This window comes from Diabrotica virgifera, chromosome 9 (assembly GCF_917563875.1).
Source record: "Diabrotica virgifera virgifera chromosome 9, PGI_DIABVI_V3a".
NCBI lineage: Eukaryota > Metazoa > Arthropoda > Insecta > Coleoptera > Chrysomelidae > Diabrotica > Diabrotica virgifera.
Window position 1 is genome coordinate 204,007,980 of NC_065451.1, and position 12,405 is coordinate 204,020,384.

The window sequence follows — 12,405 nt, forward strand, 5'->3', positions numbered from 1 at the left end:
AGGAAATAAATAAATGTACCAGTTTTCGTTTTTCTAAATAGAAACGTTCTGGAGTTATTTAAAATAAACTACATAATTACAAAACGCCATCTTGAAAGAGCTCTAGCTCCCTTAGGAAGCATTTTCGGACTAGGTGGATTCAATTGTCTTAAAATTATTTTTTTTTGTCAGGAGAATTTCTCGACACCCTGTATACATGAATGCGAGCAATACTATGCAGAAAGATCAGTGATTTCATATCATGGTGGAAGATACTGTTCGTAGCTCAGCAGCAAGATACTGGCCACATAAGCCAGAGCGCACGACTTCGAATCTCGGCAAAAACAATAACATTTTCATTTCTAAAAATGATACGGGCCGTTCACTTTGATTCGGAGGGCATGTAAAGCCGCCGGCGCCCCTGGTCTAATGTGCATCGACATTAGCTACTTGAAATGGGGTTAAAGATGCAACTGGTACCGGAACCTGTCCGAAAGGATTTTCCCGGCAAAAATACCAAACGATATTATTATTATTACGATATCCATCAATTAGATATTATTATTATTACATAACATGTTATATTCCATAATAATGGCATTTCAAAGGAATAAAAAATGTCGATAATATCTAACACACATTTTATTTTATTTAAATTTAATGATAGGGAGCGCTTATTTAAAGACCCGGTATAAAAATTACTCTATAGCACTATAAAAAAGTACCGGCAATCAGTTCAAACAAATATAATAAACTTTATATAGGTAAATACCTAGCCGTTTTATGATGTTGATATAGAATCTGATAATTACCAGCATGACTTTAGTATTATCTGCTGCATTATTTACAAACTTGTTTTTTAAACTGTGGTTGGCTAATTTCGTAATTTCCAACGTTTATGACAACTACAAGGTTAAGTATAATGACTTAACAATAAGAAATTAATTATTCTAAACGAGAAATAAGCCACAATTTAACTCAAAAAATGATTTTATGAACGTTTCGACGTTCACTTCGGACGTCGTTGTCAAAATACAAAATATTGATAAATTAAACTAAAATGTTGTTGCTTAGTAAAAAAAATTCTTCTAACAATTTATTTAATCTGACTCATTTATATCGGCAATTCAGACATATATTATACATTTTAAAGTAGAAGACTTTAAAATGATATTGCCAATATTTATGAGTTGAGTTCCTCTTCTTCTTTTCTTCACGTGCCATCTCCGCGACGGAGGTTGGCAATCATCATGGCTATTCCGATCTTAGATGCTGCTGCTCTGAATAGTTCGGTTGATGTGCATCCGTACTATTCCCTCAAGTTACGCAACCACGAGATTCGTCTCCTTCCTACACTTCTCTTGCCCTGGATTTTCCCCTGTATAATCAACTGAAGTATGTTGTATCTCTCATTACGCATAACATGCCCCAGGTACTGCAGCTTTCGTGTCTTGATGGTTTCCAATATTTCCAGTCTTTTGTTGACTCTTCTCATGACTTCGTTGTTTATTATATGCTCGGTCCATGATATCTTCAGGATTCTTCTATACACCCACAGTTCAAATGCTTCCAACTTTTTAGTAGTCGATGCGTTAAGTGTCCATGCTTCTATCCCGTAAAGCAGAGTCGACAAAATATAACACCTTGCCAGCCTAACTCTCAAATCTAATTTCAGTTCTCTTGCACAAAGTACCTCTCTTATTTTATTGAAGTTTGTTCTTGCTTTCTCTATTCGAACTTTGATTTCTTTGGAGTAATCGTTTGTGTGATTAATTATTGTGCCAAGATAGTTGTAGTTTTCTACTTGTTCTAAAGTTTTACCTTTAATTGTCAGGCTGTCATCATTATTTTGGGTTTTTGATATCCTCATAAATTTAGTTTTCTTGATGTTTATTGATAATCCATATTCTTCTCCATACTCAACTATCTTGTTCATTAGCTTTTGGAGGTCTTTAAGGTTGTCTGCTATTATGATAGTATCGTCCGCATATCTAATGTTGTTAATTGGCGTTCCATTTACCTTTATTCCTGCTGTTTCTCCCTCAAGAGCTCTTTTCATAATTTCTTCAGAGTATGCATTGAATAGTAGTGGTGATAATACACACCCCTGTCGCACTCCTCTTTTAATTTCGAACTCTTCTGATGTGTGTTCGTTAATGCGTATGTGTGCTTGCTGTTTATAATATAGATTTGTTATAATTCGAAGGTCATTGTATTGTAATTGTTTTGCTTTGAGAACGTCCATTAGCTGTTTGTAGTTGTAGCGGACTTTATCGAAAGCCTTGTTGTAATCTATGAAACAGACGTACACATCCTGGTTCACGTCCAAGCATCTCTGGATTAGTACGTTGAATGCAAAAAGAGCTTCACGGGTACATACGCCTCTACGGAATCCAAATTGGGTTTCTTCAATATCCATATCAAGTGTTTGGTAAATGCGTTTATGAATGATCTTTAAAAACATTTTAAGTGTGTGAGACATCAGGCTTATGGTGCGGTGGTCGGTGCATTCTCTAACATTTTTCTTTTTTGGGAGACAAATAAATGTTGAGGTCAACCATTCATTGGGTATGTCACCCGACTGATGAATTTCATTAAAGAGCTTTAAGAGGACATCTATGTACTCATTTTCTATTATTTTAAGGATATCAATAGGCAGTTGATCTGGCCCCGGGCTTTTTCCGTTACTGGTGTTTTTTAGTGTATACAATATTTCTTCCTTTGTAATTTCTACACTTGTTTCTCTGTTTTCGAAAGATATGTCTTGTAGGTTTCCTCTTTCGTCGTCGAAAAGCTCTTCCATATATTCTTTCCATCGTTTTAGCTTTTCGTCAGTCGTTATAATAGTGTTTCCATTTTTGTCTAAAAGAGTTGGGTTGTGGTTTCTTTTTTGCAGCCCTGCCATTTCTTTAACCTTTTTATGCAGGTTGAATAGATCGTATTTGTTCTGAAGATCTTCTATCTATTTACATTTTTCCTAATAGTAAGTTTGTTTTGTCTCTCTTATCTTTTTTCTGATTTCATTGTTAATTATTTTGTAATTGTCATTGTCTTTGTTCTTGGCTTGTCTTCGTTGGTCCATCATGCCGAGTATCTCGTCGGCCATCCAGTTGTCTCTCTTTCTTATCGGTTCTTTTAATATCTCTTTGCATGGAACAAGTAGGCAGCTTTTTAGTGTTTCCCATTGATGGTTTATCTCGTAGGTGTTAGGTGTTCACCTTATCATCTGAAGTCTACGGTGTCAGCATGCAGAATCTGCATGCTGACACCGTAGACTTCAGAATCTGCATGCTGATACCGTAGACTTCAGATGGTAAGGTTTCTTGACCTTACCATAATCAAATATTCGTTTTATGTAATGTAATTTTTCATGTGAAAGTCCTTTGTGCTTGTATTAGATGTTTTTAACTTTTCCGACCTCAAAAACAACAGCAAAGTTGAGCATTTTTCAACAGTCAGACAAGGTTTTATACATTTTTTTCCATCAATTAAAAAAACTGCATAAGAAAATAGTATTTTTAAAGTATTTTTATATCGTACATAGGATCCATCTCTCTTCATAGTGGTATTTTGAACCTTTTGACCATAGCTCTGAAGATGACTTTATAAGCCGAAAGCGCTCAGCTAGGAATTATTTAATTTACACACTTCAAAAGTACACTTCTCCCATTTACCTGTGTATGAAAAAATGTTTGTTTGACAAATATGTTGGGCATTTTGTTGGTGGTAAATAGCAGTCTGATTTTTGCATGAGAGTTTAATGAAAATGTAACAAATCAATTGGAAGTTCTGTCCGACAAAATACATGGGACGTTTTCGGAGTCTGACGTTCGAAACTTGTAACCTGTTCCACAATTAAAACTTCCCCTGTTCTAGTGTTCCCGTACATCAAAGTTAGACCGACTAGACACCGTTAAGCTATTAACAAATTTTCAGCTTGCTATTAATAAACTTTTTTTGTACGCGGGATCCAGGCCTGCCAGAGTAGAATACTGAATGCATGAATCTACACATTTCGAATGTTTTCATGCCATAATTTATGAGAAAATGAGATGCTAAAGACGTATCAAAAACAAATGCCAGCATTCATGGGTCTGCTCTTGTTATCTGGATAAAAGAAGCAAAAGCATATCCACTTTTTGGATCTCTGGGCCACAGATGGTTCTAAAATTTTTCAGGCAGGTATGAGTGAAAACAGATTCCGAGTACGTATTACTTGCCGTTATTCGACTAGATGATGAAAGTGCCAGGAATCAAAGAAAAAGTATAGACAAGTTACTGCGAAAGATGGGTCATATATACAAAGACAAATAGACAAATATAGACAAATAAAATTGTCATAGACAAATTTTTAACAATTGATGAAATGTTGATACCTACCTTTCCGAGGACATGGTAGTTTTCTTATACCGCTTACGTTACTAATCAGGGTGTTTTGTTGAGATTGCAAAAAGAAAAAGAGGTGTTAATGAGAATAAAAACAGCCAAAATCGAATACCTCTGTAAAATCATGAGGAACGAGAAACCAGGAAGGCGAAGGATTTTCTAGCTGAAAAATCTGCGTAGGTTCAACACAACAACCACATAATTTCAGAGCAGCGTACATATTGGCACTACGGATAGGCTATACAAGAAGAAAAAGTGCCAGCTGAAAAAACTGTTTTTGCATTCGTCACTGGTGGATAATCTTTGTAATCAATTATTTGAGCTGTTCTTTGAATTCGAGATTATAATGATGTATCCAGGTTTTATCGAATATTATGAAACTATGCAAAAAAGTATTTCCGGGGTAACTAAAACGTAAGGAAACTATAATGTATAATACATATACATATTACTTTTATCAGTTACGTTATGACGTAATTAATCCTTTCATGGGTTTTCCCCTTCTTAGCTTGCCGTGTATTTTTTTTAATTTGTACTTTCCAATGACAATTTGTCGAGACATAACAGTCTATGGTACAATCGAAGCTATCGGGAATGACACCAAATTTAAAAAGGTTTTTCCATTTCTTGAAACAAGGGGAACTTGCGTACCTAAGTGTCGCACAGACAAACAATCAGACAGACGAAATGATAAGATTGGCCTGTTGGGTTCTTAATAAACGATATTAATTAATAGAAAATACATAGGGGAAAAATTTATTATATAACAACTTCGAGTTCTTGTCAAAGTTTTTCTAACTTTTTTCTATCCCTCCAATGCCGTTTCTTTTGCTTATTTCAGATGCTCCTGATGATGCTCTAAGGGCGAAAGTACTTGGGCAAGTTTTAATAATTAACTGTGCTTGATATCTGCCTTTTATTTATAAAATTCATATATTTGAGTATTCAACTATATCCTATACTGTACTTATTTAAATTATACATACCTATTGCATTGTGTAAAGGCTCTCCAGTGGTTTTATCCCATACTATCGTCGTTTCCCTCTGGTTGGTAATACCTATAGTTACGATGTTTTCAGATGCTGAAAAGAACAAACCATAGTCAGTAAGACAATAATAATAATATAAGTAATAAATGTACTCTTTAAGGCACTAAACACCTACGCATGTTCTGCGCTTAGCTATTATTCAGCAAAAAGTACGAACACATCTTACAAAGGAATAAAAATACCATCATCGAAATGCTGTAGATTTAGATAAACATTAACATAATTATTTATACAGGGTATCAAAAAAAATTTTTTTTGACATAAAGAAGAGTGTACGCAATTTATTTAATTTAAAATACATTTTACTGCTGTCAGAAAACAGGTCAAAATGTTTATTTCACAAATAAACATTGCTTTTCGCTTAAATTAAATGTTAAAACTGCTAAGAGACAGGTGGGTGGCAGCTTTGAGATTGAATGTAAGCTAACAACAATATTTATTTGTCAAATAAACATTTCTTTCTATTTTCTGACAGCACTAAAATGTATATTGAATTAAATAAATTACATACATTCTTCTTTTTGTCTCAATTAATTTACTTCAAAAAAACTTTTTTTGGGACCCTGTATAAATAATTATGTTAACGTTTATATTACTAAATAGATAATTAAATAACCTTTAAAACGAGCTATCACATGACCCCTACTCTTATTTAAAAAAATTATCGATTACGGCATCACGCCCAGATGGATGACGTCAATAGTATGATATATATGCCAAAAAATCATAATTTAAAAATAAAAACCGACCTGTTTCGGGATTTATCTCCAAAATCGCCCATTTTCAAGGAAATGAATTTATTCCAACCTAAATGTATCCAAACTTCATTGTATATTGTGTAAGACCATGCAGAGAGCGATACTGCTCTCAACATCCAGATGCGTAAGATATTTTTTGGGAGGGACCCAGAGGTCCCAAGCCACCTAGGGCTCGATAACACGGAAAGAGTCCTACCAAAGCTCAATCCTTTTGATACCTTAAGCCGCGTACAAACCAAGTTCGCGAACCGTTAGCGAGCAGTTCGCGAACAGCTGTGTTTACGATAGTTCGTAGTGGGTTCGCAGTTCGCTGTTCGCTCAAAGTTCGCTTGGATAGTGGTAACATCAAAGGGTTTGTTCGCGAACAACCAGTTAATAAACAAAACGGTCTGGACGTACGTATTGAAGTTCGCTTAAACGAAAAAGAGGTTATGTTCGTATTTACTTTAGTTTGAGGTTAAAATATTTCAACGTGGCTCTGCTTTTTTATTGTTGTTTACTACTATAAAGTTAATTAATAAGTTAATACAATTAAGTTTAATAATTAATATAGTTAATTAATAGTAAGTAGTAAATCATTTTAATATAGAGAAATGCAGTACAAGCAACTAATTCGTCATTATCATTATCCATAATTATAGTATCCATATAACAGCCTTGTTTTAAAATGGGTGAGGGTGAGGACAGCAAAGCAATGCAACCAATGCGAACGGAAGGGTACTGTTCTATAGAACTGTTCGCGAACCACTCTAATTTTTGGTGTAGACGTCTTGTTCGCGAACAGCTCGCGAGCTGTTCGCGAACCGCAAATTTGGTTTCGACGCGCCTTTAGGACGCGATGAGTTAATTTTCCCCTTAGTGGGAGTGTGAGCCATGCGGCTAAATCTGGATATATTTACGATTTTATAACGAAAAAACCAACAATGATACCAGGAATAAGAGCTCCCTTTCAATAAGCTCCCAAGGTAGCTCTAGTATGACATTGTATCTTACTGCAATGCTAGCCCTATTCGACCTCATCATCATCATCATCAATCAGCCAATCGCGTCCACTGCTGGACATATGCCTCCCTCAGTTCTATCCAGTGTTCTCTTCATGACCCCATACCTAACGGTAAACGACCTGCTTTCTAGAACAGACTTTTAGTACAGCCGCCATGAAAGTATCTAGCTGTTAAATTCAAGAAGCAGGGTCCCGCTATGTCCAGTAAATTCAATAGAAATTTCGAGAAGAGGATCGGAATGAATATAAATAGAGAAGTTGTATTGAACGGATCGGTCTAAATAATAACCGAGTTTTTTAAGTCGGGAAATAGGAATATGAGGAAAAGCACCAAATTTGAGACAGGCGCCTAATTTGAGACACCGTCGTATATTTGTGTACAATGGGTTGACATCTAGTGAAAATATTGAAAACTGATCATTCTGTGAAGTTAGTAGTAGATCTGCTTTTAGTTGGCGCTTAGAAGTGACCGTTGTTGTTTTGTCGACGTTAATTTGATCTACACGATACGCAAAGTTTTTTCAGAGTTTATAAAAACTTACAATACATCAAGGTAAGATGATTACATTTACTCCAGTTATTTTTCTTTTTTGTAGTTTAATATTAGTTAATACATTTTATGCAAATTAAACGGTAATTGTGTGGCATACATAACCAACAAAAATTCGTTTTATTTTTAACGGAAAAATCCTAATTTGAGACACCTGTAGGTTCTAAATTTGAGAGTGTCTCAAATTAGGACCCCGTGTAAAAGTTTTATTTTTATGTATTTTTTTGTTTGTAGATGCCGCCAAAAAATAAAAAATGGAATGCAAATGATATGATACGGGCTGTAAATACAGTAAGAAATAGAGAAATGGGCTATTTGAAGGCCTCAAAAGTTTTTGGAGTACCAAAAGGTACCTTAGAGCGATATGTGAAATCAGACAAGACTCCAGAAGAACTCGTCGGGATATCAATTGGCCGCCGACCTATTCTTCCTTTGAAATTAGAAAATGAGTTGGTTGAGTATGCCCTAACTATGGAGCAACGTTATTTCGGGCTAAGAGCGCGTGATATAAAACGACTGGCATTTCAACTTGCAATACGAAACTCAATACCACATCCATTTAGCGGAGTCAAAAAATCAGCCGGAAAGAAATGGCTGAGACTCTTTCTGAAAAGGCATCCGACGCTTTCAATGCGTACTCCTCAGGGAATGTCATCTGCTCGAGTAAAATCGTTTACTCATGAAAATGTATCCAAGTTCTTTGACCTGTATGAACCAGAATATCTTAAGCTTACTAACCCTGCACAACGTATATTCAATGTAGACGAAACAGGTTTTACAATTGTTCAGCACAAACATAGCAAAGTCATTTCTATGAGAGGGAAGAAGCAGGTTTCGTCACTTACTTCAGCAGAAAGGGGCAAGCTGATTACTGTTATTACATGTATGAATGCTTCAGGAGTTTTCGTACCACCATTATTAATCTTCCCTAGAAAAAATATGAAAACAGAGTTGATGCTAGAAGCTCCCACTGGAGCAGTCGCAGAATGCCATGTGTCAGGTTGGGTACAGGCCGATATTTTCACTAGATGGCTACAACACTTCATGAAATTCACTAAACCTTCAGCTGCAGACCCTGTTCTTCTCGTCCTTGATTGCCACTATTCTCATACGAGAAACGTTGCTCTAATAGATTTGGCCAAACAGAATCATGTGACGATTATTTGCCTCCCACCACATTCTACACATAAAATGCAACCGTTGGATGTTGCTTTTATGGCACCGCTGAAAATTTACTACGCACAAGAAATAGAAAACTGGCTTAGAGAAAATCAGTTGAGTGTTGTGTCGCCTTATGCCATTGCCAGTATTTTTTGTAAAGCGTATAACAAAGCTGCGACGATGGAAATATCTTGCAATGGTTTCCGAAAAACTGGACTGGTCCCTCTTGGTCGCCACATTTTTAGGGACTTTGAATTTGGAATTCAAGAGCACTTGGAAACACAAAACGAAAGGGACGAACAAATAATAGAACCAAACCATGAACAACCAAATCATCCAATGCGAGAACATAGAACTCCTAGTCCACCACTACCTCATCAACAACTTGTGTCTCCGAAAGACATCTGTCCGATCCCTACATACAAGAGAGACACCACTAAAAAACCACATGCCAGATCAGGAAAGGCTTCAGTAATTACTCTAACACCCTACAAAGAAGAATTAGAGCAAAGTTTGCAGAAGAAAAAAGCAAAAAAACTAGTACCCTAGCTAAACTTGGATTGTGTATTAGCTCCAGAAAAAAACAATTCAACAAAAAGTGTTAGATCAGAAAAAACAGCAACGTCCGAAGAAGAAATAGCAGTACACGAAGACGTAGGTCAACCCTCTACATCAAAAGGCAAAACATCAAGAAGGAAACGGAAAGTTTCTTCGAGTTCAAGTTCAGATAGCAGCGAAGACTTTCCATTAGCTGATTCATCGTCCGACGAAAGTGGAGAAAACGACGCGGAATGTTTATTTTGCACCGGAAAATTTTCCGACGATAAATATGGAGAACGATGGGCAAAGTGTTACCAATGTGGCAGGTGGGCACATGAAGACTGTGGAGAAATAAAGTCCAGCACATTTATTTGCCTTTTCTGCGAAGAAAAGGGCTTTTTTGAATAGTATCTCAAATTACCTGTCTCAAATTTGGATACCTGGCTATCCCAAATTTGGCGACCTTTTATTTTTAATATTAAATGTCGCAAAAAAATTAAACGTATTTTTTTTGCAAAAATATATGTCTTATTCGCTTTATTTATTTTTTGTTGTGTTGTAGAAACATTAAATTTAAGTTTTCGAAATAAATGTTTTAAAAACTTTTAAATATTCTGTTTTATATTTGTTTTTCAAAAAAAGTGTCTCAAATTTGGTGCCTTTTCATATAAATTAATTATGTTTTAATGTAAATAGTGTTTAGTAAAAATAAATTAAAATGAGTATACGTAAATTAAAATAAAAACTAAATAAAATAAGTGTTAAAATTCATTAATAAATTAGAAGATTAAATCATCACATTAAGTACTTTCGCAATATCAAAAATAAAATGCACTATGATAATGCTCCTGTTCTAAAAATAATTTAAGAACTCGAGATAAAAATGAATATAATCCAAGCATAATAAACATTTTAGTTTGATTTATGGACCACTTTTATTGTCAATAAAGTATGAAATTGTTGATAAGAGCCTCATTATGCGATATAATAAATTACTGTTATTATTCCGGATTAAAAAAATACCTCACGATTGCCGTAAAAGTGTTAATCTTCAGTGCTAATAAAAGTCCCATGATTAAAAGCAACAAAAATCACGAGTGATAAGGAATTTTTATTCAATATTTTTATCTAGAAGCGTTAAAAACAATGTGAAACATGACTACAAAGGTTAATCACTTTTTTCCTTTACAAAATTGTATAGATTTCATCACAACTACCAAATAAAATAACCTTTAGACCAGACGGTATCTGTTTTGAGTTGGGTAAATCGTATATGATCCATTTTTTTGCTTTAATCGCTTCAAAATATTATTAGCAATGATAATTTCACTATGCGGATGCTTCAAAAGGTGGACTAAATTTTATATTAAACAATTTGTGACAAAGTTTGAAAAGTTTTGAAATAAACTGCGCGTCATAGAAAACGGGCACCCTAAAAAATGGGTCATTTTTGATGTCGCGTATCTCCTAAACCTGTTGTCCGATTTAAATGATTTTTTGAATATGTTATAGCCCTATTCTTTGTCAATATCACTGTAATAATATTTTTGCTAAACAGGTGCATTTTCATTGTACACCGGGTGTACGAATCAAACTGTGTTTTTTTCTCAAAGTTCGCAACACACTGTGGAATATTCTAGCATTTGTAAAATACTGAAATTAAAACCCAACTATAGCCTCAGGTTTTCTTAACATTCTGTTTTTTGATTCATTCGCTTATGTTGGATAATACAAAAGTTATGTACTTTAACAACTAGCCATGTTCTTCATCAGTACAGGGTGTTATAAGTCTAATGGATTTTAGGGACTAAATAAGTTTGACAAACTTTAAGGGGTAATTCTGCATTAAAAATAATGACAGTTTGCTTTATAATCATATATCCGCAATAGCTTCGTTTCCGAGATACGGGATGTTAAATTTTTTCTTACAAACTGATTATTTATTTATTGCTTTAAAACCGGTTGAGATATGCAAATGAAATTTGGTAGGTTTTAAGAGATGGTTATTGCGCATTTTTTGACATTTAACTAAGAATTTTATATTCACTATTGGAGCGCATACGGGTAATATGACCGATCATATTATTCGTATGCACGCCAATGGTGAATAAAAAATTCTTAATTGTATGTCAAAAAATGTTCAAAAATTACGTCTTAAAACCCACCAAATTTCATTTGCATATCTCAACCGGTTTTAGGGCAATAAATAAATCGTCAGTTTGTAGGAAAAAATTCAACATCCTGTATGTCGGAAACGAAGCATTTGCGGACATATGTTTACAAAGCAACCGGTCATTATGTTTTCATGCAGAATTACCCCTTAAAGTTTGTCGTACTTCTTTAGAAACACCCTGTACTGATAAAGAGCATGCCTAGTTGTTAAATTACATAACTTTTGTATTATCCAACATAAGCTAATGAATAAAAAAAAAAGAATGTTAAGAAAACCTGAGGCTATAGTTGGGTTTTAATTTCAGTATTTTATATATGCTAGAATATTCCACAGGGTGTTGCGAACTTTGAGAAAAAAACACAGTTTGATTTGTACACCCGGTATACAATGAAAATTTACCTGTTTTGCAAACATATTATTACAGGGATATTGACAAAGAATAGGGCTATAATATATTCAAAAAATCACTTAAATCGGACAACAGGTTTAGGAGATACGCGACATCAAAAATGGCCCATTTTTTAGGGTGCCCGTTTTCTATGACGCGCAGTGTATTTTGAAAAGAGGGTTAAATATCAATGTTTTTTCATTAATCTTTTTTCTGAATTTATAAGCCAAATCTTCTGTTCTTTGTGTGCCGTGCTTGTTTTCAAGCGTTGGATATCGTCGTATTAACAACTTGATGAAATGTTCTTACCCCTAAGGGTAAGAACAGGACAAGTGGGTCGCGGTGGAGGTGGAGGTGTAGGTCGATGTCGATATCCATGTAAAACACATTGTAGTGAATGGAAGAGAACAGAGCAGGT

At 34.8% G+C, this 12,405-nt stretch overlaps 1 protein-coding gene across 1 annotated transcript in view; it reads right to left on the minus strand.

The window, feature by feature from the left end:
- The window catches only part of LOC114329796 (glycerol kinase), a 62,035-nt gene that overhangs the window by 29,427 nt on the left and 20,203 nt on the right, over nucleotides 1-12,405 (minus strand). Inside the window, exon 2 of the mRNA XM_028279014.2 lies at nucleotides 5,352-5,447. Coding sequence (XP_028134815.1) covers nucleotides 5,352-5,447 — 96 coding nt within the window. The remainder of the gene's footprint in view (nucleotides 1-5,351; nucleotides 5,448-12,405) is intronic.